The sequence below is a fragment of the Equus quagga genome, chromosome 1 (genome assembly GCF_021613505.1).
Source record: "Equus quagga isolate Etosha38 chromosome 1, UCLA_HA_Equagga_1.0, whole genome shotgun sequence".
Taxonomy (NCBI): domain Eukaryota; kingdom Metazoa; phylum Chordata; class Mammalia; order Perissodactyla; family Equidae; genus Equus; species Equus quagga.
In genome coordinates, this window is record NC_060267.1 from 95,049,879 (window position 1) to 95,072,809 (window position 22,931).

General features: G+C 56.8%; 1 protein-coding gene across 1 annotated transcript; it reads left to right on the forward strand.

The window, feature by feature from the left end:
• Positions 1–931: 931 nt before the first annotated feature.
• Positions 932–22,576, forward strand: AGPAT2 (1-acylglycerol-3-phosphate O-acyltransferase 2). Its single transcript, XM_046663397.1, has 6 exons — positions 932–1,318; positions 17,986–18,119; positions 18,564–18,739; positions 18,982–19,077; positions 20,884–20,956; positions 21,796–22,576. The coding sequence occupies exons 1-6, from the start codon at positions 1,137–1,139 to the stop codon at positions 21,969–21,971; spliced, it is 837 nt and encodes a 278-aa protein (XP_046519353.1). The 5' UTR covers positions 932–1,136; the 3' UTR covers positions 21,972–22,576.
• Positions 22,577–22,931: the final 355 nt, after the last annotated feature.

Sequence of the window (22,931 nt, forward strand, 5' to 3'; positions counted from 1 at the left end):
GTCTTGGGAACGAAGTTTTTGTATTTATCAGCAAAAACAGAGCAGTTTTGGGTGGCGTCAGTGAAGTATTTCAGTAACAGGTCACTTCTGCATCTGTAAAAACGGAGAGGCCAGTAATGTCACTCTTAACGCCCTTAGGAGCTCCAGACACAGGTGGGCATTTGTAAATTGCAGCAAGCACAGGACCCCTGCCCACCAGGTGGAGGACTTGCTCAGAGAGAAAACTTGGTTTTACACCCTGGCTCTGCTTTGAGACCTGAGAGCTGCCCCCCCAGGGGATGATCTGGAACACCAGTGGGCCCCTCCTCCCCCCCAGGCCAAGCGCACCCCTGCCCTGATAGGCTGCTGGCCCACCCGCTGAGCTGATGTGAACACAGTCGCCTGATATCTGCCGCTGGCCCCACTCCAAGACCAGGGACATGCTGCTCCTGGCACCCCCCCAGCCACGCCCAGAAACACGCCCCATTCCTTCCGTCCCCACCCCAGGAGTCCAGTGCACCCACTAGGCCCCGCAGAGCAAGGTGGCTCGAGGGCCAGTTGGGTCTCCCCGCAATTGCCCGAGGGGACCCGAAGGGACAGGCTGCCGGTCCAGCTCGCTCGGGCGCGGTTCCATGGCCCCTTTCTGTGGTGACTGGGCTGGCACGGGCGGCCGCGTCCTCGGGCTGCCGTCGGAGCTGTGGTCTGGGCTGAAAGGGTGGCGGCCACGGCGGGGGGACGGCCGGAGGTGGGGGACATGGGTCGGGGCGAGGAGGCCCAGATTATGGGGGGCGGTGCCAGAGCCCAGGCGACCTGCCAGTGAAGATGCACGGGCTGGAGAGGGGCGCGGCGCCAGAGGCTAAGGGACCTGGCGGCGGGGGGAGGAGTGTCGCGGGGCGGGGCGGGTGACACGGGGCGGGGCGGGGCGGCGCCGGCGCGGGGAGACCGGCGGCCGCGGTGGGCCAGACGCGGGGCGGGGCGCGCCGCACCTAGCCTCTTCCTTGGCGCGAGCTCCTCGCTCCACCCCGGCCGCCCCGCCCCGCCCCTCCGCCCTCGCAATAAGGGGCGCGGGCGGGGCCGGGCGGGGAGGAGGGGGAGCTGCCGCCAGTCGGAGTTCGGCGGGGAGCCCCAGGCCCGCGCCGTCGGGGCGCGTCCGGGCCATGGAGCTCTGGCCGTGGCTGACCGCGGCGCTGCTGCTGCTGCTGCTGCTCGTGCAGCTCAACCGCGCGGCCAAGTTCTACGCGAAGATCACCCTGTACTGCGTGCTCTGCTTCGTGGTCTCCCCGGTGGCCTCGGTCGTCTGCCTGCTGCGCCACGGTGGCCGGACGGTGGAGAACATGAGGCAAGGCAGCGGGGCAGGGTGGGGGAGCGCCTGGCGGGGGTCGGGTGGGCGCCCAGGCTTGGGGAGAGCGCCCGCGGGGAAAGCGCCTGGGGGGGGGTTCGGGCAGCGCCCCGGTTCGGGGGTGCGCGCGGGGTGGGGAGCGCCCGGCCGCCGCCCGCTTCCGCTTCCCTAACTTTTGTTTCTCCTCTCCCTCTTTCCTGCCTCTCCCGGCTCGGGCGGGCGCGCGAGGGGGGAGCGGAACTGAGTGCGCGGCTGGGTTGGGCAGAGGTCCCCGGGAGCCGGCGTCACAATGTCCCTGCGCCCTTGCCAGGAGGCCCCGGCCAAGGGACAGACCCTCAGGGATTTAAGCTGGTCTCGGCCTCTGGCGCCGCCGCGTCCCTGCGCCCAGCGGAGGGCGTGCCGGGTGGCGGATGGCCTAGCGGCTTTCCGAGAGGAAGGGGACTCGGCCGAGCTGGGAGAGGCTCAGTCCTGCTTCACTCTGGGGAAACCGAGGCCGGGAGGGTGGGGCTTGCCCCAGGGCCGGCCCTGCCGGAGCACCACCCCCCCGGGCCGGGCGCGCTGGGGCGTGGGGCGTCCCTCTCTTCTCTCCAGCCCCCCTCCCGCCCACGCGCCAGGTGATGGATGCACCTGTGTTCAGGCGCGCGGGCAGGTTCCCCCTTCCCTTTCCGCCGTCTTCTCGGGAGGGTGGGGAGACTCCGTGCTCCGGAAGGTTGGGGGGTTGCCCGATGGGGGAAAGAAGTGGGTGGTGGCTGGAATGTTCCTCGGGGTGCCTCCCGGCGTGGCAGAGCTCTGCGTTCTTAGGCCGGGCGGGGTTGGTAAAGGGGGGGTCAGGCTGGCCTGACCAGAGGGTTGGGGACCTCTCCGAGTCAGAGGCTGGGGGGCGTGGCTGCCTGAGAGGGGGCTCCTTCTTACCCTTTCTCCTAGTTTTGGACCTCCTGGGGGCTGTTGCTAACATTTCTCTCTGTGGGTTTTGCAATGGCCTCTTCGCTGTGGCCTGGTGTGGGGATGTTGTAGTCCCTGAGGCCCCACCATGCATGTGGTTCAGGGCAGCGGGTGAGGGTTCCTGGTTTTCCACCATCTCTGTCCTTGCCCGGCCCAGCTGGCTGATGCTGCTCGGACTGGCCCACACTTCATGGGTCCTCCAGGCCCTGCCTTTGGGGTTCGTGGCTTCCTGTGGCACCAGGAGTCGGTGTGAGTGAGGACTCAGATTGGAGGGCCTGGTGGGCACTGGATAGGTCTATGGTGCCCCCCCATCCCCCCAATGGCCCAGGCCAGCTCCCCGGGGAGCAAAGACCCAGGGGCAGCTAGGTGGTGTCCTTCTGGCAGTCTTGTTAATGGAGTGCCCCCTGGGGAGGAGAGGGCCTGTTTCCAGAAATAGGGAGTCTTCAGGGCTGGGTCCCGGCCACCCCAGGATAGGGATGCCTGAGTCTAGGTACATCTCGGAAGGCCTGGCCTGAGATGAAGGCCCAGGGACTCCCTGCAGGCAGGAGCCTTCCTCAGCCAAGCAGGGGGAGGTGGTGGTGGGTTCAGGGAGCAGCAGGCCAGGAGGCTCCTTGGAGGGGCTGCTGTCCTCCCAGAGCCAAGCAGGAGGGTGGCATGTCTAGTTCTACGGCAGTAGGCAGCCCTGGGCCTGGCTGTCTTGAGCTGCAGGCGAGTTTCAGCGGGCGTGAAAGGAGGCCACCCTGCCCCTCCCCAGGTGGCCTCCTTACAAGTTGCTTCCTTGTCTTTTAAAAGGCCCAACTTGTTCTTCAAGTGGACTTCAAAGCTGTTTCCCAGGGGTCAACTCAGAAGGTCCCAGCTGCCCTTCTGCCTTTCGGACAGGTGGCTGGACCTGGCAGGCTGGTCACACTGGCTCCTGCCGGCCTTGGTCCTCTGGCCTCTGCCGGCCTGGGCTTGCTCTTCTCAGCCCAGAGCCGGACTCAGCTGCCAGCCTCACCCCAGATTCTGGCCAACAAAGCTGTCTTCTGAACCCTGGAGGCCCTGAGGGTGCTCAGGGGGCAGCTGCCTGCTCCCCTCCCCTCCCCGGGGCAGCCCCCAGACTCAGGCTCTGAGAAGGGACTGCTCTGGATGTAACAGCAGGAGCTCTGTTCTCCCCAGGGAGAAGGTGGGCCTGGGGGTCCAGGGGCCCACAGCTTCCTTCCCCTGCACTGCCAGATCCCACAGGGGTGGGTCACAGCGATGCCTCCCAGCCATGGCTAAGAATGGGGTTAGGGACGGCAGAGTCGAGGTGGGGCGCACTGTGAACATGTGAGTTCCCTGAAGGGCGTGGCCGTGGGGGAGGCTCAGAAATGCAGAGAATGCAGAGGCACTGCATCACTCCAGTCCCGAGGTGCAGGGACAGGACCCAGCGGGACCGAGGTGACCGTGTGGGAGGGGGCTGAGCGGACAGGCTCCCTGGCCCCTTGTTTGAGGCCCACCCTGGGCCAGGATATGCCAAGTTGGACCAGTGTGTCCTGGGATGACTGAGCACCCTGGCTGCCCACCTGCTCCCCTCTCCAGTCCCACCCTGACTTCCGGAAGGACTCTGCTTTGCCTATGATGCTGTTGTCTCCACTTCCGTCTCCTGTGCACCTACTGTGCGCTGCAGATGCCTCAACCTTGGGAACAGGAATTATTATGTGTCCTGTTTTGCAGATGAAGAGGCTGAGGTTCAGAGAAGCAACTTGAAACTAAGGCTTCCAAGGGCGGGAGGAGGGTCCTAGAGCTGGGACCTGGCACAGCTCGGATGCAGACCTACTGAGAGCGAGTGCAGAGCGCATGCTTTTCCTTTTTCCTCTGTGCCCACCGGCACCGGGGGCTGCAGCAGCACCGTGGTCACCTCAGGCGGCAGAGCAGGCCTTGGGCAAGCCTTGAGCCCTGGGAGGAGCAGCCCTGCTCTCCCCCTCCCCTGCTTTCCCATCTTCCCCTGAGCAGTGGCCCCTCCCCTTGGGGCTCTGGGCTAGCACCCAAGGAGGCTTTTGCCGTTTAGACCCGGCTTCTGAGTATGTAGGAAACGGTGACGGGAACAGAAGAGCTGAGGCCGACTCTGTTCTACCCAGGCTGGGGGCCTGATACCAAGGACCCTCCCAGGCTGTCAGTGCCCTGTGCGCAGGGCTAGGGTAGGGTGGCAGGCCACGTTTCCTCATCCCAGGAGGCAGATGCCCTTATTACCCCGTTTGATAGAGGAAGGTGAAGCCCAGGGAAGCCATGTGTATTAGAATTCGGTTTGGCTGCAGGGTTAGGAAACCGTAATAATAGTGGCTTAACCAACAGAGTTAACTTTTTCATGCACCGAAGGAGACCAGAGCTGGGGGGCCCAGGGCCACAGAAAGCTTTTTGCTCCTTGTCCTGTGGCCCCATCATTCTCAGGGTCCAGCGTGCCACCGTTGTGGCAGGGCCTCTGAGGGTTGGACTGCGTGCTTCCGCATCCGTCCTAAAGGCCGGGACCCAGACGGCCAAGCTCTTAGCCGCAGGGGAGGCGGGGCAGAGAGGCACCCCATCTGTGTAGCCCGTGCCCATGTGAAACATCGAGGAGGGAAGACTGGGCGTTATTTCGGCCACAGAGACGGGGGATTTGATGCTGCTCAGGGTTTGAATCTGGAACGGCCCAGCCTCTTAGCCAGAGCTGCCTCCACTCGTGGCCCTGGGGGATGCGTGGATGCAGACACACTGCCGCTGGGGCGCCCCACAGCCCAGAGGGGCTGGCCTGGGGCCCTGGTCTTGAAAGAAAGTCTTCCTTGCTTTGCTTGGGGTGGAATGGTGAGGGGTAGACGCGCTCCCCTGGGTGTGTTTTGCACGCCCGGAGGCCCGGAAACCAGAGCTCCAGCAAGCCCGGGAGTAAAGCTCATTAGTGTCCTCATGTTCACCCAACTCCTGCAGTCCCTTCCTAACCCCTCTGGCCACCTTTACAGGCTGGAGGCCCTCCCTCCCCTCGCCCCCGCCCCGCCCCCTCCTGTGCTCCCACTCATATGACACTTGTTGGAAACTTGTTGGACAACGCCCGTGCCCTGACAGGTGGCCTCGCTGGGCCTGAGCAGATCGATGGCTCTTGTGCTGCCTTCCTGGCAGGACTGCCCTAAGGGAGCCCTACCAAGCCCCTCGCTCCCGGGACGAATCCTGTGGGATCTGTCTGAGGACTGGCATGCCTCGGCCGAAACAGCTGTCCCAGTCTCCTAGGAGCCACCTAGCGGGAGTCCAGGGGCTAAGGGCAAAGGTCAGCAGGTGGCCCAGGCTGGGCTTTGAGCTGCCTCCCTGCTGCCTGGAGCAGGTGTGGCTGGGGGAGGGGTGGGCGGGTCTAGGGGCCTCTTGGTTTCATTTACTCTGGATTCTTCTCTGCTGCTTGTGTCATCGTCATCACGTCTGCTGTTTATGGAGGGCGCTGGGGTCCCGCAGGTTTCATGGGGCGTCCCAGCCTCGTCACACTTAGTCCCTCTACAGCCTTTCCATTTCACAGGCAGAAACGGAAGCTCAGGGAGGTCAAGTGTGTTGCCCAAGGTCGCAGCATGAGAAGAGAGCCGGGATTCAATCCAGGCAGTGTGACCTAGAGCAAGGGAGGAGCCCAGACGTCCTCAGCCAACTGCCAGGAGCATCTGTGACGTTTATGGTGCTCACTTCTAGGCCGGGGGTCCCCGCCTGGAGTTAAGTGGAGGGCTCCTGAGAACGGCCCAGGAAGGGCCGGTACACCTGCTCTGCTGGAGGAGGCACGCGGAAGGGGTCTGCTCCCAGGCCGCCTGCCTTGCCATGGAAAGCTGGCACCAGTCACCCACCTGGCAGCTGGCAGCAGTGCTTCCAGAGCGCCAGGCGGGGCACCCAACCCGGCCGTGGGCCACTGGGGCTTCAGGTGACCTTGGCTCCACCCCTCCTGGCTTCCCCCAGGTGGTGGGGTCATGCAGTGGGGGCTGCAGGATGTAAGATAGTGGCCAGAGCTGTGTGACCTTGTCCCAGGATCAGCGCTGGTGACACCTGCCCCCAGCTTTGGGACCCTGGCTGCTATGGGGGAAAGGAGGAGCAGCCCTTGCCCCCTGTGACTGGGGCGAGGGCACTTCGGTCAGGTGTGGGGTTGGGGCGCGGGAGGGCTGGCACTCAGGCCCAGGCCTGGGCTGGGTAGCGGGCAGCCAGGCATGAGGGCTGCTTTGAGCTTCCAGCTGGGGGAGGAGGACAGAGCGGCTTCCAGCCCTGCTGGGGCTCGGCTGGGGCTTCTGGAGTCCCCGGGGGAGGGGAGGAGGCCTCAGAATGAGCTCCTGGCGTCTTGTGGTTCTGAACCCCTATACCCCCCGAGCCCTCTCTCGGCCTCCACCATGCCCTCTGCCTGGCATTTTTCACACGTTTTTCAAAAGCCAGGTGAGAGGTGGGCTCCAGCCCATCCTGGCTTCCCTGCTGTGTGGCCTTGGGCAAGTCACTTAACTCTGCTGAGCCTCACTTCCTCATCTGCAGGGTGGGTATAATGCGTGCGTGGACCAGCGTGGTTGTTGTCGGAACAGAAGGCAGTGGTTCATGTGCATCCCTTGATGCATGGTAAGCATTCAGCAGATGTCAGGGGTGGGGGCAGGGGCGGGGGATTCCCTCCTGCCTCTGCTGTTAGAAGCGCGCTCTGCTCTGCCAGGGCAAGGACCGACCGGCTTTCTCTGCCCGGGCACCGGGTGCCTGGTGGTGCACGCTGGGTGCCCGGATATGTCTGCTGGCTGCAGGAACCCCTGCAAAGCTGGGTTTACTTCCTTCCTCTTTGAGAAAACACTGTCAGAATGATAGTAGTCATGTGTCTGTTAGTGACGAGGAGACGTTCTGAGAAGTGTGTGGTTAGGCAATTCCGTGGGCGTGCGGACATCATAGGGTCTGCTCACACAGACCCGGATGGGACAGTCTGCTGCACACCTCGGCTCCATGGTCCTAATCTTACGGGGCCTCCACTGTAGACGCAGTCCGTCGTTGACTGAAGTGTTACGTGGCATGTGACCCGTAAAACAGAAACCAGGTTAAGAGGCAAAGCGTTTATTTGGGATCAAAGAGTTGCAACTCAGGGAGCACAGATTCAAGTGGGAACCCAAATAGGGTCCCGATTGCAGAAGAAGGGCTCAGGGTTTTTATGGGGAGAGAGGAGGGGGAGGAGGTGGGTTGTATTAAAGAAGAATTCATTGGTGCTGGATGAGGCAAGGCTGGGTTTGCACTTCTTAGATTGGCCTGAGGATCGATCATCAGGCAGAAGGCCAGCCCTGTCCTTCGTTGATTGGGTAGCAGTGTGGTCGTCAGCAGAGTCCACTTCCGTCTGTCCTTGCAGACAGTACTCTCGTCCTTACTGACTTCTTAGAATGTTGGTGGTTTGGTACAGTTTGGAAGATAAAGAAAACAAGACATAAGGCACTTGCTCTGAGATGGCTCCTCCCACTCTGTTTTGATATGGATCCACTCAGGTCATCTTCTGCATTTTCCCCTGTTGATCAAGGTCTTTCTCTGAAAGCATCACTCATCAAACTCTGGAGAGCATTGCTGACCGACTATTGGAAGGCATTGCTGTTCAGCCATCAAAGCCCCGTTGGTCCCTTGTGGCCAGGAAGGCCCATTCCTGTATGTCGTGTCCCGTGTCGGAGGGAACGTGCCTTCCTCAGGAGCCTTCAGGCCCCATTTGAGCAACAAGGGCACCAGGGCAGAGAAAGGCTCTGCGTCCAGTTCTTTCAAGGGCCAGTATCTTCTGCCGTTCCGTGAAGTCTCACCAGCCTTAGGAGTCATTTCAAAGTGCCAAGCGCTCGTTATGTAAGAGGTGTGGTTAGGACATCGAGCTGTGCAGTGGGGACAAAGGTTTACAACAATGAGAATTCCTGTACAGACAAAGCGCTAAGTCCCAAGTGGAGATAGACCTGCACCAGGAGGCGATGCCTGAGGGCAGCCGGCTGAAGAGATCCCTGCAGCTGACGGTTCGGCTTGTGCTCAGATGCCGTCTAGTTCCGTCTCTGCCTTGCCGGAGGTGTTCCCCCGAGTTCAACAAGAGGTATTTACAACAGTGGCCCATGTTCCCTCTTAAAGCTCTGGCGGTGTGGGTGACTAGGCAAGATCTTCTGGACACTTAGCATGAGGAATGAGGGAAGAAATGGTGGAGAGATGGTGGTTAAATGTATAAGGTCTTCTCTATGTTCCTGCACGGAAGGGGGCGTCTGATGACAGACCCAAAAGTCAGGACGAGTTCCCCCTTTTGTAATAGATTGGGAGACATGGATGAGAGTATTGTCTTTCCAAGAAAGAGGAAGAAATAAGGTAAGAAGCAACAGTGAGAGAAAGGTGTTCAGGCCTGGGCCTGTCATCTTGGGAGCGCTGCCTGCCTCGGACGTCGGCTGCTTCTCTTCCCAGGCAGTTGGACGTGGAGGCCTCCGGCGTTTGCACAGGACAGGATGGCAGGTGCGGCCTACTTTAGCTGGGAGATGTATCTCCGAGGGTCAGTGCCTGCTAGTCCTGCAGCTGTGTCAGTGGTCAGGAGCGCCTGGTCAGGTCCTTTGCAGTGGGGCTCGAGGGCTGTCTTTCCTGGATGATGCTTCCAGAATACCGGTCACCAGGCTCTTGACTGTGACCAACAGCACCCTTTAGAGTGGAATCTGACAGGGGTGCTTCAACCTGTTGATGAGGGGCCTGAATATTAGAGACTCACAGTGGCTGGTGGTACTCAGATAAGACAAGAAGGGACCAGCAGAAGGGTGTGCACCAACAGACGCTGATCTGCCGGTAACCGTCCCACGTGAGCTCAGTTCATGTTTTCCAAAGAGGACGTCGCAAGCAGTCAGCATGACTAAAGGCAATACCCAAGGCCAGGGGAGCCCAGTCCACAGGTGTATAACAAAACCTCAAAGACAGTGCACAGGACTAGAATCCAGCGTCTACAAAGGTGCAACGTAATGTTTCTCTCCACAATGACCCTCATTGTTTGCCAAAGATGATCACAGTAATACTAATTTGTTTATGTTAAAAACATGGTCTGATTCTTTATATAAGTGAAAATAAGAATACTCACTGAGAGTTTCTGAATTCTGGAGGGATCAGGTAGGGAGAAAAAGGAAATGATTCGTTTTTGTTCACAAAGGTATATCTTAACAAATTGATGATAGCTTAAGAGGAAAGATTTTCTTAAAATCCCGGTCAGTTTTGTGATCTGAAATTTCATCAGAAAACTATTGTGGAGTAGGTGTCAGAGTCCTTTCCATGAATCTCTCAGAAGATGAAACATTTTTGCAAAAGCATCAGAGTAAAACAAAAACTATCTATAGATGACAAAAGACGTAAAGTGGCATGGTTAAACATCTGATAATAATGCAATTGACAAGGAAATTTGGTTATTTCTGTAACACATATTTTAAGATAATGAGTAGAATTATACCAGGATATATGAGATTTTTAGGAATTTCATATAATTTTTAGAACACTTATATTAATGTTTACCCATGCAGTATAACCTAAGAAGGTTTATTACCATCATTTATTTGACTATGCTGCACATGCAACTTAACATACGAAATGCCTAATTCGTTTAGTATTTCCCTCTTTATGGGAAGAGAGAATTCTTTGAGAAGTCCCTGGGTCCCACTGGAAATTCTCAAAGTTACTTTCAGGTCAAAAGAAAGATTTTATTTAGGATTTGAATCTTGGGAAAGTTTGTCAAAAATATCAAAATGTTTTAAAACGCTTAGCCAGATAGGGTCATAGGTCGCGTGAAACAAGGCTTCACTTCCATTTATCCAAAGTGGCAGCAGAAGATGGGAAAGAGAGGCAATCATGGAAAGTCAAACAGTTAAGAAAAAAACCCTAGCTCTTTTAATAGAGACCTCAGCTTTTTGAACCTAGAAAATTATTTTTACAAAACATAAGATTTCTGCCTTTTAGGTAGACTTACTCAAGTAAAGAAGGAAATCTTTCATAATCTCCTTATCAAGAGCAGACTAAAAGCCCAAAAAATTATCCTTTTAAGAGAGGGAAAACCGGGGCTGGCCCGGTGGCGCAGCGGTTAAGTTTGCACGTTTCACTTCGTCAGCCCGGGGTTCACTGGTTCGAATCCCGGGTGCGGACATGGCACCGCTTGGCAGGCCATGCTGTGGTAGGCGTCTCACATATAAAGTAGAGGAAGATGGTCACGGATGTTAGCTCAGGGCCAGTCTTCCTCAGCAAAAAGACGAGGATTGGCCGCAGATGTTAGCTCAGGGCTAATCTTCCTCCAAAAAAAAAAAGAGAAAACCAAATTCTAATTTTTGCACTAGCTTCCTTTCGATATTAAAGCCCATTTACTTAATTAAGTTCATTTTAGTCTTGGCCAACTTGACCAGGCACAAGCCTCTTTCTTCAGTTTTCCTCTTTCCTCTTCCACAGACCTTCTATAACTTTCTCTTTAACTTTCAGAATTTGTCTGATGCCTTCCCTCCTTCCTAGTATTTTAGGACAATTTACTTTCTTTTTTTTCCTTCTTCTCCCCAAAGCCGCCGGTACACAGCTGTATATTCTAGTTGTGGGTCCTTCTGGTTCTGCTGTGTGGGGCGCTGCCCCAGTGTGGCCTAATGAGCGGTGCCATGTCCGCGCCCAGGATCCAAACCAGCGAAACCCTGGGCTGCCGAAGCAGAGCGCACAAACTTAAATCACTCAGCTATGGGGCTGGCCCCAGGACAATTTACTTTTTTAACAAAACAAACAAACAAAAATATCTCCACTTCTTATCCCTCCTTTGATGAAGACACACGTCTTACTTTCCTTGTATACGAGATGGGTCCCTTATTCTTCTACCTTAGCATCCTGTGGATTGGCAGACTTATAAGTACTGTCTAGAAACGTGCTTTCTCATAGGAAATTTCTCAGCCCGGCACAAAACATGTTTATTAATAAATCCAGTATTATTCTAGTTTGTTTGTAATAAGAAGCCAAAGGTAGGGGCCGGCCTGGTGGCACAGCGATTAAGTGAGAACGTTCCGCTTCAGCAGCCTGGCGTTCACCTGTTCGGATCCCGGGGGCAGGCATGGCACCACTTGGCAAGCCATGCAGTGGTAGGCGTCCCACATATAAAGTGGAGGAAGATGGTCACGGATGTTAGCTCAGGGCCAGTCTTCCTCAGCAAAAAAAAAGAGGAGGATCAGCAGCAGATGTTAGCTCAGGGCTAATCTTCCTAAAAAAAAAGAAGCCAAAGGTAGGTAAATCTATGTTTAGTAATTAATGTCTAATATTTTATCTTATGTGGAAATGACCTAGATACTCAATAAATTTCCATCATTTAATTTAACAAAATTCTAAGGTTTCAAGTTATCAAAAGGTTTTGAAGTTACCTTTAAGTATATATACCATAACACAAAAGTATTATTAAAAAGTTCACCCCAAAACTTTTATCTTTCTTGGCTCTATTTACTTTACTTGTTCTCAGTAAGGCTGCTTAGATTGCCTCCAAAAGCTTCATGAGATATTAGGCAAAGTTAGCCATCAGTTTTTTCCTCCCAAAGCCCCAGCACGTAGTTGTGTGTCCTAGCTCCTTCTGGTCCTTCTGTGTGGGACGCGCCTCAGCACGGCCTGATGACCAGTGCGTAGGTCCACACCCAGCAAACCCCGGGCCACCAAAGTGGAGTGTGTGCACTTAACCACTCACCCACAAGGCCGGCCCCTAATTTTTATTATATTTAGAAATAATTTATTTAAGTACTTTCTTTAAGCCAATTAATAGAGTTCTTTTAGAAATTATACCATCCAGAGGTAGCAAAATATCACATATATATAATATTCATATGTAGAGACACACACCTAGAGACCCCATAGCTATTGTTTTAAAATTACTGTGATGGGGGCTGGCCCCGTGGCCGAGTGGTTAAGTTCGTGCGCTCTGCTGCAGGCGGCCCAGTGTTTCGTTGGTTCGAATCCTGGGCGCGGACATGGCACTGCTCATCAAACCACGCTGAGGCAGCATCCCACATGCCACAACTAGAAGGACCCACAACGAAGAATATACAACTATGTACCGGGGGGCTTTGGGGAGAAAAAGGAAAAAAATAAAATCTTTAAAAAAAATTACTGTGATGCATCAGGTACAGTAATACAGAGTTCACTCGTCATGAAAGACTGGTTGAATCCAGATTTTGTTTCTGACAGATTGAATAAATTAAGCTTACCTGCTTAGATGTCTAAAGCTTTTTTCTACTGATATTTGTGGAGAAGACACTTCAGATGCTAGATTTTGGATAAGGGAACTTCTATAGCTGTTTTTCTCTTTTTTCCTTCAGTCTTAGGAATTGGTGAAGGTCTGGATAATAGTTCCCGGAGAGGTTACAGGCTTTTTGAGATAGATAGGGGAGGTTTTGGGGATTGGTGAAAGCTGCAGTTCCAGTTTTGCAAAGATTTGGAAGATAAGGATAGTCGCTCTCAATTCCTCAGAAAGTCAGTCAGTTACAGATTAAGTTGTAACTTAAATGACGTCATAGTTCATCTGCCTGTCCAACCGCATCGTCCCTAATTTGCTTCTTTCCCTCTGGGCAATAGTTTTACTTTACCTTAGGGAAAAAGACCTATAAAAAACAATCCCCGTCAGGCTCTGAATATCGGCTTCCCATTTGGCCAAATTTCTAATCATAAGTTACTAAATTCTTTCAGATATCTTGTCAGGTTTTAGCCGGGACAAATAGTAAATATGCCTGGCAGTATGAAGCAATTTAAATAATTTTTAATTTTAGTTTACCTTTGACTGTTTAAGGGAATCACATAGCAATTTCTCCGGAAATCTCTCAGAGTCTCATTAACTCTGGGAGGAGCCCATGTGGGGGCTCTCCTTCAAATGTAGATATGGGGGTGTCTGTAAAGCCATTAACAGACTTTTAAGTATCTCTTATATCTTAATTTTTCGTTAGTTTTTTACAACAAAACTTTCAGTCAGGCTATTTTGGGATTTTGAAGGCTTTACTTTAAGGTGAACTTCTTAAATGATCTCATCTCGTTGAAATGTGCCTTCTGATGGCCAGTGTGATTCCCCTGAGGCTGGCTGCAGTTTGATGGGGCCACACCTGCAGATGGAGTTCAGCCCGTGTTTCTCTCCAGCCATCTCTGACTGCAAGTGGGGTGCAGCCACGTTTCTGTCTGCCCGTATTTTACAGTACCCAAACCAGTGGTTCCCAAGCCAAGCTCTCAGGACACCAGACAAGCTTAGTAAGATTTTGCTGTTACTTGTAAATATTTACAGCTTCCCAGACCATGGCTTTTAAGCAGGTGTTCTGGAAGGTGGTGCACTCGACTCTTTAGAGATTGAAGATTGCATTTAACTTGGTCCATGGTTCTCAAATCTAGCGTGCAACAAGACAAGTTTTGGAAGCTCAAAGGAGCCCCAAAGTGGCTGCTGTAATTTGAAATCATCTTTAGTTTTATCGGTCCGCTTTTGTAAACCAAAGTTTACAAGAGGAAGGACCACGGTCCTTAAATATAAAACCAGCTGGAGTTCCCAGGGGAGGAGCTTCTTGGAAAACTCTCAGGTTAAGAAAAGCGTGCAAATAAAAATGACATTAGGAAAATCTCTTACTTTGGTTAGGACTCACTAACCAAGGAAAACTGCTGAGGAAGGCCCCTCCTGCAGCAATGGCCGTCATGCTGGCACTGAGACAGTGGTGTCATGGGCGGTTGATTCGACCAAAAAAGGCACTGACCTCAACCAAAAGGAGGGAGGTCTGAGCCCGAGAGGTCACATGAGCAGAGGAGTCAGCCGTCCATGGAAGTGGGGAGCACACAAGCGGGCTCGTGTTGGTACCGAGTCCGTTTCCAGAGGACGCCAGTGTGCAAAGGCGAGAGCATTTCAGATCCCACTTCTGACACCGTATGTCACCCTACAAAAACAGAAACCAGTTCAAGAGGCAAAGCGTTTATTTGGGGTCAAAGAATTAGAATTTGGAGAGCACAGTTTCAGGTAGAAACCCAAACAGTGTCCTGATTACAGGAGAGGGGCCCAGGGCATTTATGGGAAAAAGGGAGGAGGAGGTGAGTTGTGTTAAAGAAGAGTTCATGGGTGCTCGATGAGTGAGGCTGGCTTTGTACTTCTTAGAATGGCCTGAGGTTTGATCATCAGGCAAAAAGGCTAGACTTGTAGTTTATTGATTGATTATCAATCTGGTCATCAGCAAAGTCCAGGGCCATCCATTCTTATAGACAAGATATTATTCTTGTTCTGTTGACTTCTTGGAATGTTGGCAGTTTGGTCCAATTTGGAAGATAAAGAAAACGAGACATGAAAGCAGTCCCTCTGAAATGGCAGCGCTGGCTCTATTTTAATATGGGTCCACTTGTGTCATCTTTCACAATATTTTCTCACCACTTTTACAGAAAACCTTGAAAACACGGGACATTAGGAGAAGGAAAAGTGGGTACCCGCGTGTACACCACCTGCAGAGAATGATCCGTCCCCTTGAGGACATAGCTGTTGCCTTTTTCCACTCCCGGGGTGCACCTCTCTCTCACAGCTCATTGTAATCACACCGGCTGCTGTATTTCTTAGTTTGTATGAGCGCAATTATTTGCAAAAATGCAGAGAGTGTGCTGCCATGGGGGCCTCTGATCCCTGCAGCTCCTGGGGCAGCCGGGGCTGCCTCTCTGTCCCTCCCAGAGCCTTTGGTCCTGGTAGCACTGTCTCTGCCAGGCCACCTGGACTCTGGGGCAGGAGAGGCCAGAGAAGAAGTGTGGAGAGGACCCCTGCTCAGCTCTGCCTACTGGCTGAGGTGTGTACACAGTATCTTTCGTAGTTTAAAAACAACAACAGGATGCAATCAACCCTTACATTAGATACAGAAAGAAAACAGAGGAAAGTCCTGGGGACAGATGCTGGGGATGGCTGCACAACAAAATGTGAATGTACCTAATGCCACTGAACACTTGAAAATGATAGAATGATAAATTTTATGTTGCATATATTTCACCAGAATTTAATAAAAGAAAGAAAGAAAAACCAGAGCCAGAAAATGCCACCACCAGAGAGAATCACTGTCCCTTTCCAGATGCAGCTGAGGCTTTTTGCTCTGCAGCCAGATACAGAAACACGAGCCATAGGTGGTCACTGCTAGAAGTCACAGGAGTGTCCCTCGCAGTCAGTGACGCAGATCTTGGTTGTCATTTTCCTCTGCTGCAGCAGGGTGTGAAATGAACCCGAATATACTTCTCTTCTACTAACTGGAGGGTATTTAGGCGTTCTCAGATTTTTGTAATTCAGACAACACGTGAGTACTGCCACCATCCTTGGAACTGCCTTAGGATACATTCCTCAAAGAGGACTGCGAGACAAAGGGACTGGGTTTCTTAAGCGTTTGTGTTTTTTAATTAATTTTGAGGAAGATTAGCCCTGAGCAAACATCTGCTGCCAATCCTTCTCTTTTTGCTGAGGAAGACTGGCCCTGAGCTAACATCCATGCCCATCTTCCTCTACTTTATACGTGGGATGCCTACCACAGCGTGGTGTGCCAAGCAGTGCCATGTCTGCCCCCGGGATCTGAACCGGCGAACCCCAGGCCGCTGAAGCGGAACGTGCTCGCTTAACCGCTGCACCACCGGGCCAGCCCCTCTTAGTCGTTTTTGCCGGGTGCTGCCAACCTGCCTTCCAGAAGCATCTGTGTCTGTGCTCTCATTTTGGCCTGCAGTCCTTGGAGCTGTTCCATTCTCTGGGCCAACACCTCCTGTTGTCACTCTTTTTAATTTGTGCCAAGCTGAAGATGAAAACGGTTTCTTGTTTCAATTTGCATTTCTTTGATGGCTAGTGAGATTGAATTTTTTGATGTCAATTGGACAATTACGTTTCCTTTTTGTGAATTGCCTGCTTATGGCCTCTCTGTGTCTGCTTCAGTCCTCACAGTGACCCAGGAAGCTGTCTTTTGCTGATGAGAAAACTGAGATTCCCAGAGGTGAAACAGCCAGTCGGTTCTCCCAGCGAGGGTCCGGGGCCTGCCAGCCTGGCCGGCCCCTGAGTGGGAGGGGACACGTGGCCAGGGCTGGCCCCAGCTGGCAGATCTGAGGAGGGAGCAGCTTCCAGATCTGGGGACAGATCGCTGGTCTAACCGTGACAGCAGCCCAGAGTTAGCCACTGCGCCTCCCCGAGCCTCAGTTTCCCCGTCTGCAACATGGGATAATGATACTTCCCAGGACGCAGGTTCTGTGAGAGGTGCGGCTGGATAGGAATCTGATTTTCTGACACAAACAGACAAATCCTCTAGGCCTCCACTCATGTGAGGGCCCTCGAGGGATCACATCCATCGGGACAGGCTGTGGGATGGTGGGGGTGATTGCGCAACAACTCGAAAGCACTTCCTGCTTCAGTGCACAGAAGTGTGTGCTTGGAAATGGTTCAGATGGTGAACTTTATGTTATGTGTATTTCCCTGCAATTCAGAGAGCCGGAGTCTGGCTTTGAGTCAAGGCTCTGGCCCTGAGTCTGCTCTCTGAGAGCCAGCTCTGGGATCCAACGGCCTGGGGATGTCGGGAGGGCGGGTGCACAGATCCTCTGGGAGAAGGGGGGCAGTTCTGAGTCAGGGACCCTTGGCCCTCGGGCGGCACATCTGCACCCACCCACTGGGGATGGGAGGACCCAGGGGTCCTGCAGGGAGCTGCGGAGCACTGAGCGCACACCTCAGATCCGTCACCTCGTGGGCTGACCCCTCCTGGCACCTGTTCTGTCCCAGATGTGGGCAGAGCATCCCTGCAGAGCAGGGGGTGGAGGCCACACTTCCTCCCTCTGCTCTCCGTGCCCAGGCAGTGCCTACAGTCCTTACGGACAGTTAGAGCGCGAAGCCACAGTGCCCCTGGACACAGCTCGTTGTGCCCATCGCGTGCTGCTTGGACGAGGCCCCTCAAGGGCACAGGTGCTCCGGGGCAGCCACCTGCCAGGAACAGGGGCTCGGAGGCCGTGGGCTTCCAAGTCAGGAGTCCCGGGCCCTCACACATCCTGGCTCCACTCCCTTCCCTCCGTGAGACCCTGGGCAAGCCATGAGCCTCTGCAGGCCGCGTCTCGATCTGGGACCAGGGTACACTCACTGCTCTGTGGGATCAGGCGAGGAGTGACAGCAGCCTCGTCGCCGTGCTGCCTGGCCGTGCTGGTCTCGTCAGCGGGGCTCTCCCATCATTCTGGAAGCAACCTTTGGCTCCTTGCAAAAGTCTCCTTTTGGTACCAACCCTTTCTTCCCAGTGTGGCGCTGCCTTAGGGGATGGTCACTTCTGACCGGGTCTCCTCCCCAAGCTGTGTGGGTGGGCGCCCAGCCTCCTCTGCAGGGGCGCACCGACCTCTCTCTCTCTGTGTCGGGTCCGTCAGTTGCCGTCACAACTGAGCAGCAGACCCAGCTGGGCCCCCCACTTGGCTGAGCTAGCAGGGGTGTGAGGGAGGGCCCGGGATAAGGACAGGCCCCTGGAATGTGGATGTGGAAGGCGCCCTCCCCCTTGCCAGGCGTCCGGGCCCCGGAGGCTTTGCTCCTTCTGTTCCTGATTTTCCCGCCGGCCGCAGGCTTGGGTGGCAGGAAGTAGGGCAGCAGTCCCCATCTCCTTGAGGGACAGGAGCTGAAGGCTCCTGGAGGGGAAGAAAGCTCTGGGTCACACAGCCAGCCCACGAGAGGGTGGGTGTGGGCTCCATCTGCTGCGGGGCTCTCTGTTGTGTTGCTGTCTCTGGTTCCTCCCCAGGCCTTCAGGCCGGGGCCGCAGGGCAGTGGGACCTCTGCTCACTGGTGCCATCTTCCCTCTTAGCATCATCAGTTGGTTTGTTCGGTCCTTCAAGTACGCATACGGCCTTCGCTTTGAGATAAAGGGCCGCGGGAAGCTGGAAGTCGACCACCCCTGTGTCATCATTTCTAACCACCAGAGCATCCTGGACATGATGGGTAGGCTGGGCCAAGAGGGTCTGGTGGGAGGGCTGACCCTTCCCAGCCACGGGCTGGGCCCGGGACACCGGCCTGGTCCCTGGGGAGGGAGCATGGGGGCTGCTTCAGGGAGGTAGAGGCTGGGCCAGGCCAGGGGGCCCTGTGCCCCCCTCCAGCCACAGGTAATGAGGGACAAGGTCACATGTGCCTGGCGCTGGACATAGGGCTCTGCGGCTCCCCGACAGCCGGGAGCTCTCTTAGAGCACCCTCCCTTTACGGGTGGGAAACCGAGGCTTGGAGGCCAAGTGACTTGCCCAGGTGGCCAGCGGGAAGGCGTGACTTGGCCAGGCCTGTTGGTGGTCAAGGTGCAGGGCTGGCTCCCTCCTTGGGGAGGTGGCCACCCGGCTCTGAGCCACCTGCTCGCTCTCTCTCTCACTCCGTCTGGTGTCCGGTGGCTGCCCACAGGCCTCATGGAGATCCTGCCCCCGCGCTGCATGCAGATTGCCAAGCGGGAGCTGCTCTTCCTGGGGCCCCTGGGCCTGATCATGTACCTCGGGGGTGTCGTCTTCATCAACCGGCAGCGCTCCAGTACCGCCATGACCGTGATGGCTGATGTGGGCGAGCGCTTGGTCCGGGAGGATGTAAGTGCCCGGGGCGTGGGCCTCCAGGGAGGGTGGGACGGCAGGTGTCAGAGCAGACCTGACGCGCACCTTGCTTTTGGCGTCACCCCCGCACGTCTGCAAACCGCATGCAGGAGAGTCAGGCCTCAGCTGTTAGCGGGGTCTCGGCTGAGAAGTTGGGGCAGGGGTGAGGGGGGCGCCCCGCGGGTGGCCTCAGGGCTGTGGGGTGTATCCCTGTGGCAGCTGCCTCCTCTCTCCTCCAGCTCAAAGTGTGGATCTACCCTGAGGGCACGCGGAATGACAATGGAGACCTGCTACCTTTCAAGAAAGGCGCCTTCCACCTGGCAATCCAGGCCCAGGTGCGCAGGCCTCACCCTCCTGGGGCAGCAGGGGCTGGGGAAGCAGGTCCACGTCGGCCTGAGGCTGAAGGTGACCCGCCTGGCCAGGCAGGGGCTGCTGGCGCTCACGGCCCACCTGCCATGGGGCAGGGTCCCTGGTCCCGGACCTGCTCGGAGGGCAGTCCTTTGGGCCCCTTCCCGCCCTAAGCGTTAAGGCTGGCGCCTGATGAGGCCCAGCGGCCAGCGGGCAAACTCAGCTCAACGCAGCACGTGCAGCTCCAGCACCCCCTTTCCAAGTGGCCAGGGGAGAGGCCCCCCCGAGGGAGCCCAGGGCTGGGTTATAAGGCGGAGGCAGCAGGCTGTTGGCTGAGCCCTCTCGGGAAGGCTATGCTCAGGGCCTGTTCAGTCCCCCAGCACCCCTGGCTGGGCGGGAGTGGGCAGTGGGCTGAACCAGCAGTGCCCACGGCTGGGGGGGTGGGGGCGGAGACGGGCCTGGGGAGAGTGGACTGTGAGCTCCACCGAGGGACATTGTACATTTCTGGTCCTCGGCCTCCAGGGGTGCAGTTGTCCTAGAGATGTCCTGGGGTCTGGGGGTGATACCAGGAGAGGCAGGGGGCACACCCGTCCAGGGGCAGGGTCTCCTGGTGGGTGAAGGGCACCCTGTCCCGCCCCTGGTACTGTGCTGGGAAGTTGGTGTAGGGGAAAGCCATCGTCGGGGTCAGGGGACAGGACTTGCATCCTGCAGATGGAGCTTGGGTGGCAGCTGGGCAGGGATCTGCTTTGCGCCTGTCCTCCACCTGTGACATGTGGCCTCTGGCGCCCCCTGGTGCCTGGCCCTGAGCAAGACCTGGGGAGCCCTCCTTCCAGAGGCTCCCAGTTGATGCCATGGGGGTATGGGCGCTGGCAAGCTGCGTGGAGGAGCCTGGAGCTGGGGGTGGGAGCCTGGGCTCTGATCCCAGGCCTGCCCAGGCCACACAAGGCTCTCCCATGCTCTGGGCCTGCGGCCACTCTGGCCAGGAGGTGGAGGGCACTCCTGCCAAGCGCCTGGGGCTAATGCCACTTTCCCCTGCCGCTCGCATGGGGAAGGGGTCATGGGAGAGGAGAGGGGAGATACAGGTGCCTCTTGGGGGGCTGGAGCAGTGGCAGCCTCAGCCAGCAGACGACATCATTTCCTGTCCTCTCCCTGCCCCCTCCTCCCCATCTCCCACCAGCACCTGCCAGACTGTAGCCTGCCTGGGCTCTGAGCCCCTGCCCCCAGTCCTCTGCTGGTCCCGGGGTTCATGATTGCCCTCAGGTGCCCTTTACAACACTGGAGTCACCGCTGGACTGTCTTCCAGGAATCCCAGCAGGCCCTGCCCCTCCCCTGGCTCTGCCCCGGCCTCCTCCCAATGGAGGAAAGCTTGGGAAGGGAGGGGTGGGCGGCAAAACCTCAGTCACCTCCTCCAGCTGAACTGGACAGGGCCCTCCCCCCTGGGCAGTCCTGAGGACCCAGCGGGGGGCACAGACATGAATCAGATGGACATGTGCCAGCCCAGGAAGGCTTCCTGGAGGAGGGGATGCTTGAGTGAAGATGTGCAGGATGAGTTTCTGGAACTCTGGGCCCCTCAGGGCATGAACGGTGTTCCAGGCCCAGGGATCAGCATAGGGAAGGGCCCTGAGGCAGGACAGTGTGCCCGTCCTGGGACCTCTCCGGGTGCCGTGGGCAGCCCCAAGGTGGGGGCAGGCGGGTGGCCAGGCAGGGCTCCCTCCACGAGCTTGCCCTTGGGGATGAGGGCGGGCTGGGGCGGGCTCTGGGTCCTCAGGCTGCCCGCGTCCTCCTGTCTGTAGGTGCCCATCATCCCCGTGGTGTACTCCAGCTTCTCCTCCTTCTACAACTCCAGGACGAAGCTCTTCACCTCAGGTAGCGCCCCCACCACCTGCGCGCACACACGGGACTGGCGGTCCTTGCTCACTGCAACACCAGGCCCCCCATAGAATGGTTCCCATTTCTGGGAGGTTGCTGCCACTCAGCGACCATGGGAGGAAGGAAAGGAGGAAGGAAGGAATCCAGTCCCAGCCAGGGCCTGTGAGGTGGGTGCTAGTGAGCCCATTTCCCAGATGAAGAAACTGAGGGTCCCAGAGGCCTGGGGGACTTGAGGCTGGCGCTTCCTGTGCCGAGGGTGGGCTTCTGAGCCAGTGCATCCAGGCCTGAGTCCCAGGGGAGCAGCCTCCCAGGTACCCCCAGGCCCACCAGCCATGCAGCTCGGGGCCTCTCCCCTTCCCCCCAGACCCTGCACGTGGCACTTGGTGCCCAGGTGGGAAGGTGGGGTCCAAGGTTGAAGGACAGCAGGGGAGGAGCCAAGCTGTCTCCCCCACATCTGAGACCCCCCTGGAGGATGGAAGTGGAATGGCCGGTGAGGGCTGCCTGGAGGGACATTTTCTGGGGGAGGAGGCGTTCTGTGCCTTGGGTGGTGCTTATAGGGCATACACAGTCGTTCAGGCTCACCAAGTACAGGCTTAGGAGCTGTGTGAGTAATTGTGTCAATTATTCTCAATTAAAAGCAAACCCTCTGAGACCAGGTTCCCAGGGAAGAACCCAGCCCAACCTGGGCCCAGGGGAGGGGCCCTAGGGAGAGGGGAGGGGCCCAGGGAGAGGGGAGGGGCCCAGGGAGAGGAGAGGTCGTGCATAGGGGCCAGGGCAGCAGGCACAGGTGGGCCTCCAGCCCCCCAGACTGTTGATGCCGCTCGACCCCCCAACAGGAACGGTCAAGGTGGAGGTGCTGGATGCCATCCCCACCAGAGGCCTCACTGTCACTGACGTCCCCAAGCTCATGGACACCTGCCACCAGGCCATGAGGACCACGTTCTTCCACATATCCAAGATGCCCCAGGAGAATGGGGATGCCGTGGGGCCTGGCGCCCAGCCAGCCCAGTAGCCAAGGCCTAGAGTAGGACAGGACCTGAAGGTGGGGTGGGCAGGGGCAGGACCTGGTTAGAGAAGGGACAGAGGGACCCCCTCCACTGTGCCGTCCTGGCTGCCAAATAGCACTGTGTCTGGTTCCTACCGCTCCCCTGGCTTTCATTCGGACCCCAGAAACAGGAGCCTCTTCCTGTCCTCGACCCCGCATCCGGGGCCCCTGACATCCTCACAAGAGAGTCAGTTGGCACCTCCCCAGGCTTTGAGGGCAGGGCCTCGGCCACCCTGTGCCTCTAGGGTCCAGGTGTAGGAGCAGGCCTGGGGCCCCGGCTGGGCTGGCAGGGCTGAGCGGTGTGGCCTCGGGACAGTGACTGGAGCTGAGGCCTGCCACCCTCCTGCCTGGGCCTGTGGGGCGCAGAGCAGCTTCCGGGGGCCCAGCCATGGCCTGCATCAGGGTCTCTGGGAGAGGCGGGGCTCTCGGGGGGCCAGGATGCCAGGCTCCATGCAACCTGGGCCTCAGGGAGCCGGAAAGCAGGGTCTGCCGCTCCTGCCAGCCTTGGGGAGCAGGTCTGCTGAATCGGGACCGCTCGGTTGTCGTTCTTTATAAATAAGCTCTTGGAAGCACCTGGTGAGTTGTGGTCACTCAGGGTGGGCAGCGCTGCCTCGGGCTTCCTTCCTGGGTCACAGGGCGGTGAGGGTGGCACAGCCTGGGCAGCGTGGAGGTCTTTGAGACTGCCCTCGCCTCCTCCTGTGCAGGGGCACAGTGTGGGGGCCCCCAGCCCCCTCCCCGCAGTGTTCCCTCCCAGGGGCTCAGCCCACCGTCATCCTATAATACTTTTGTCAGTTGATGAAGATGTCCACCTAATTGAGGGTGGCAGCCATGCCCGGGGTCTGGCGGGCACTGGGGAAGGAGGCGGGGGATTTGTTCTTTGGCTACTGGCCGGGGGTGGAGCCAACTTGTCATCAGGAGGAAGCTGTC

Coding starts and splice junctions, on each gene's coding strand:
- AGPAT2 (XM_046663397.1), top strand. CDS start 1,137: ATGGAGCTCTGGCCGTGGCTGACCGCGGCGCTGCTGCTGCTGCTGCTG. Junction 1,319..17,985: donor CGGACGGTGGAGAACATGAG/GCAAGGCAGCGG, acceptor CTTCCCTCTTAG/CATCATCAGTTGGTTTGTTC. Junction 18,740..18,981: donor AGCGCTTGGTCCGGGAGGAT/GTAAGTGCCCGG, acceptor TCTCTCCTCCAG/CTCAAAGTGTGGATCTACCC.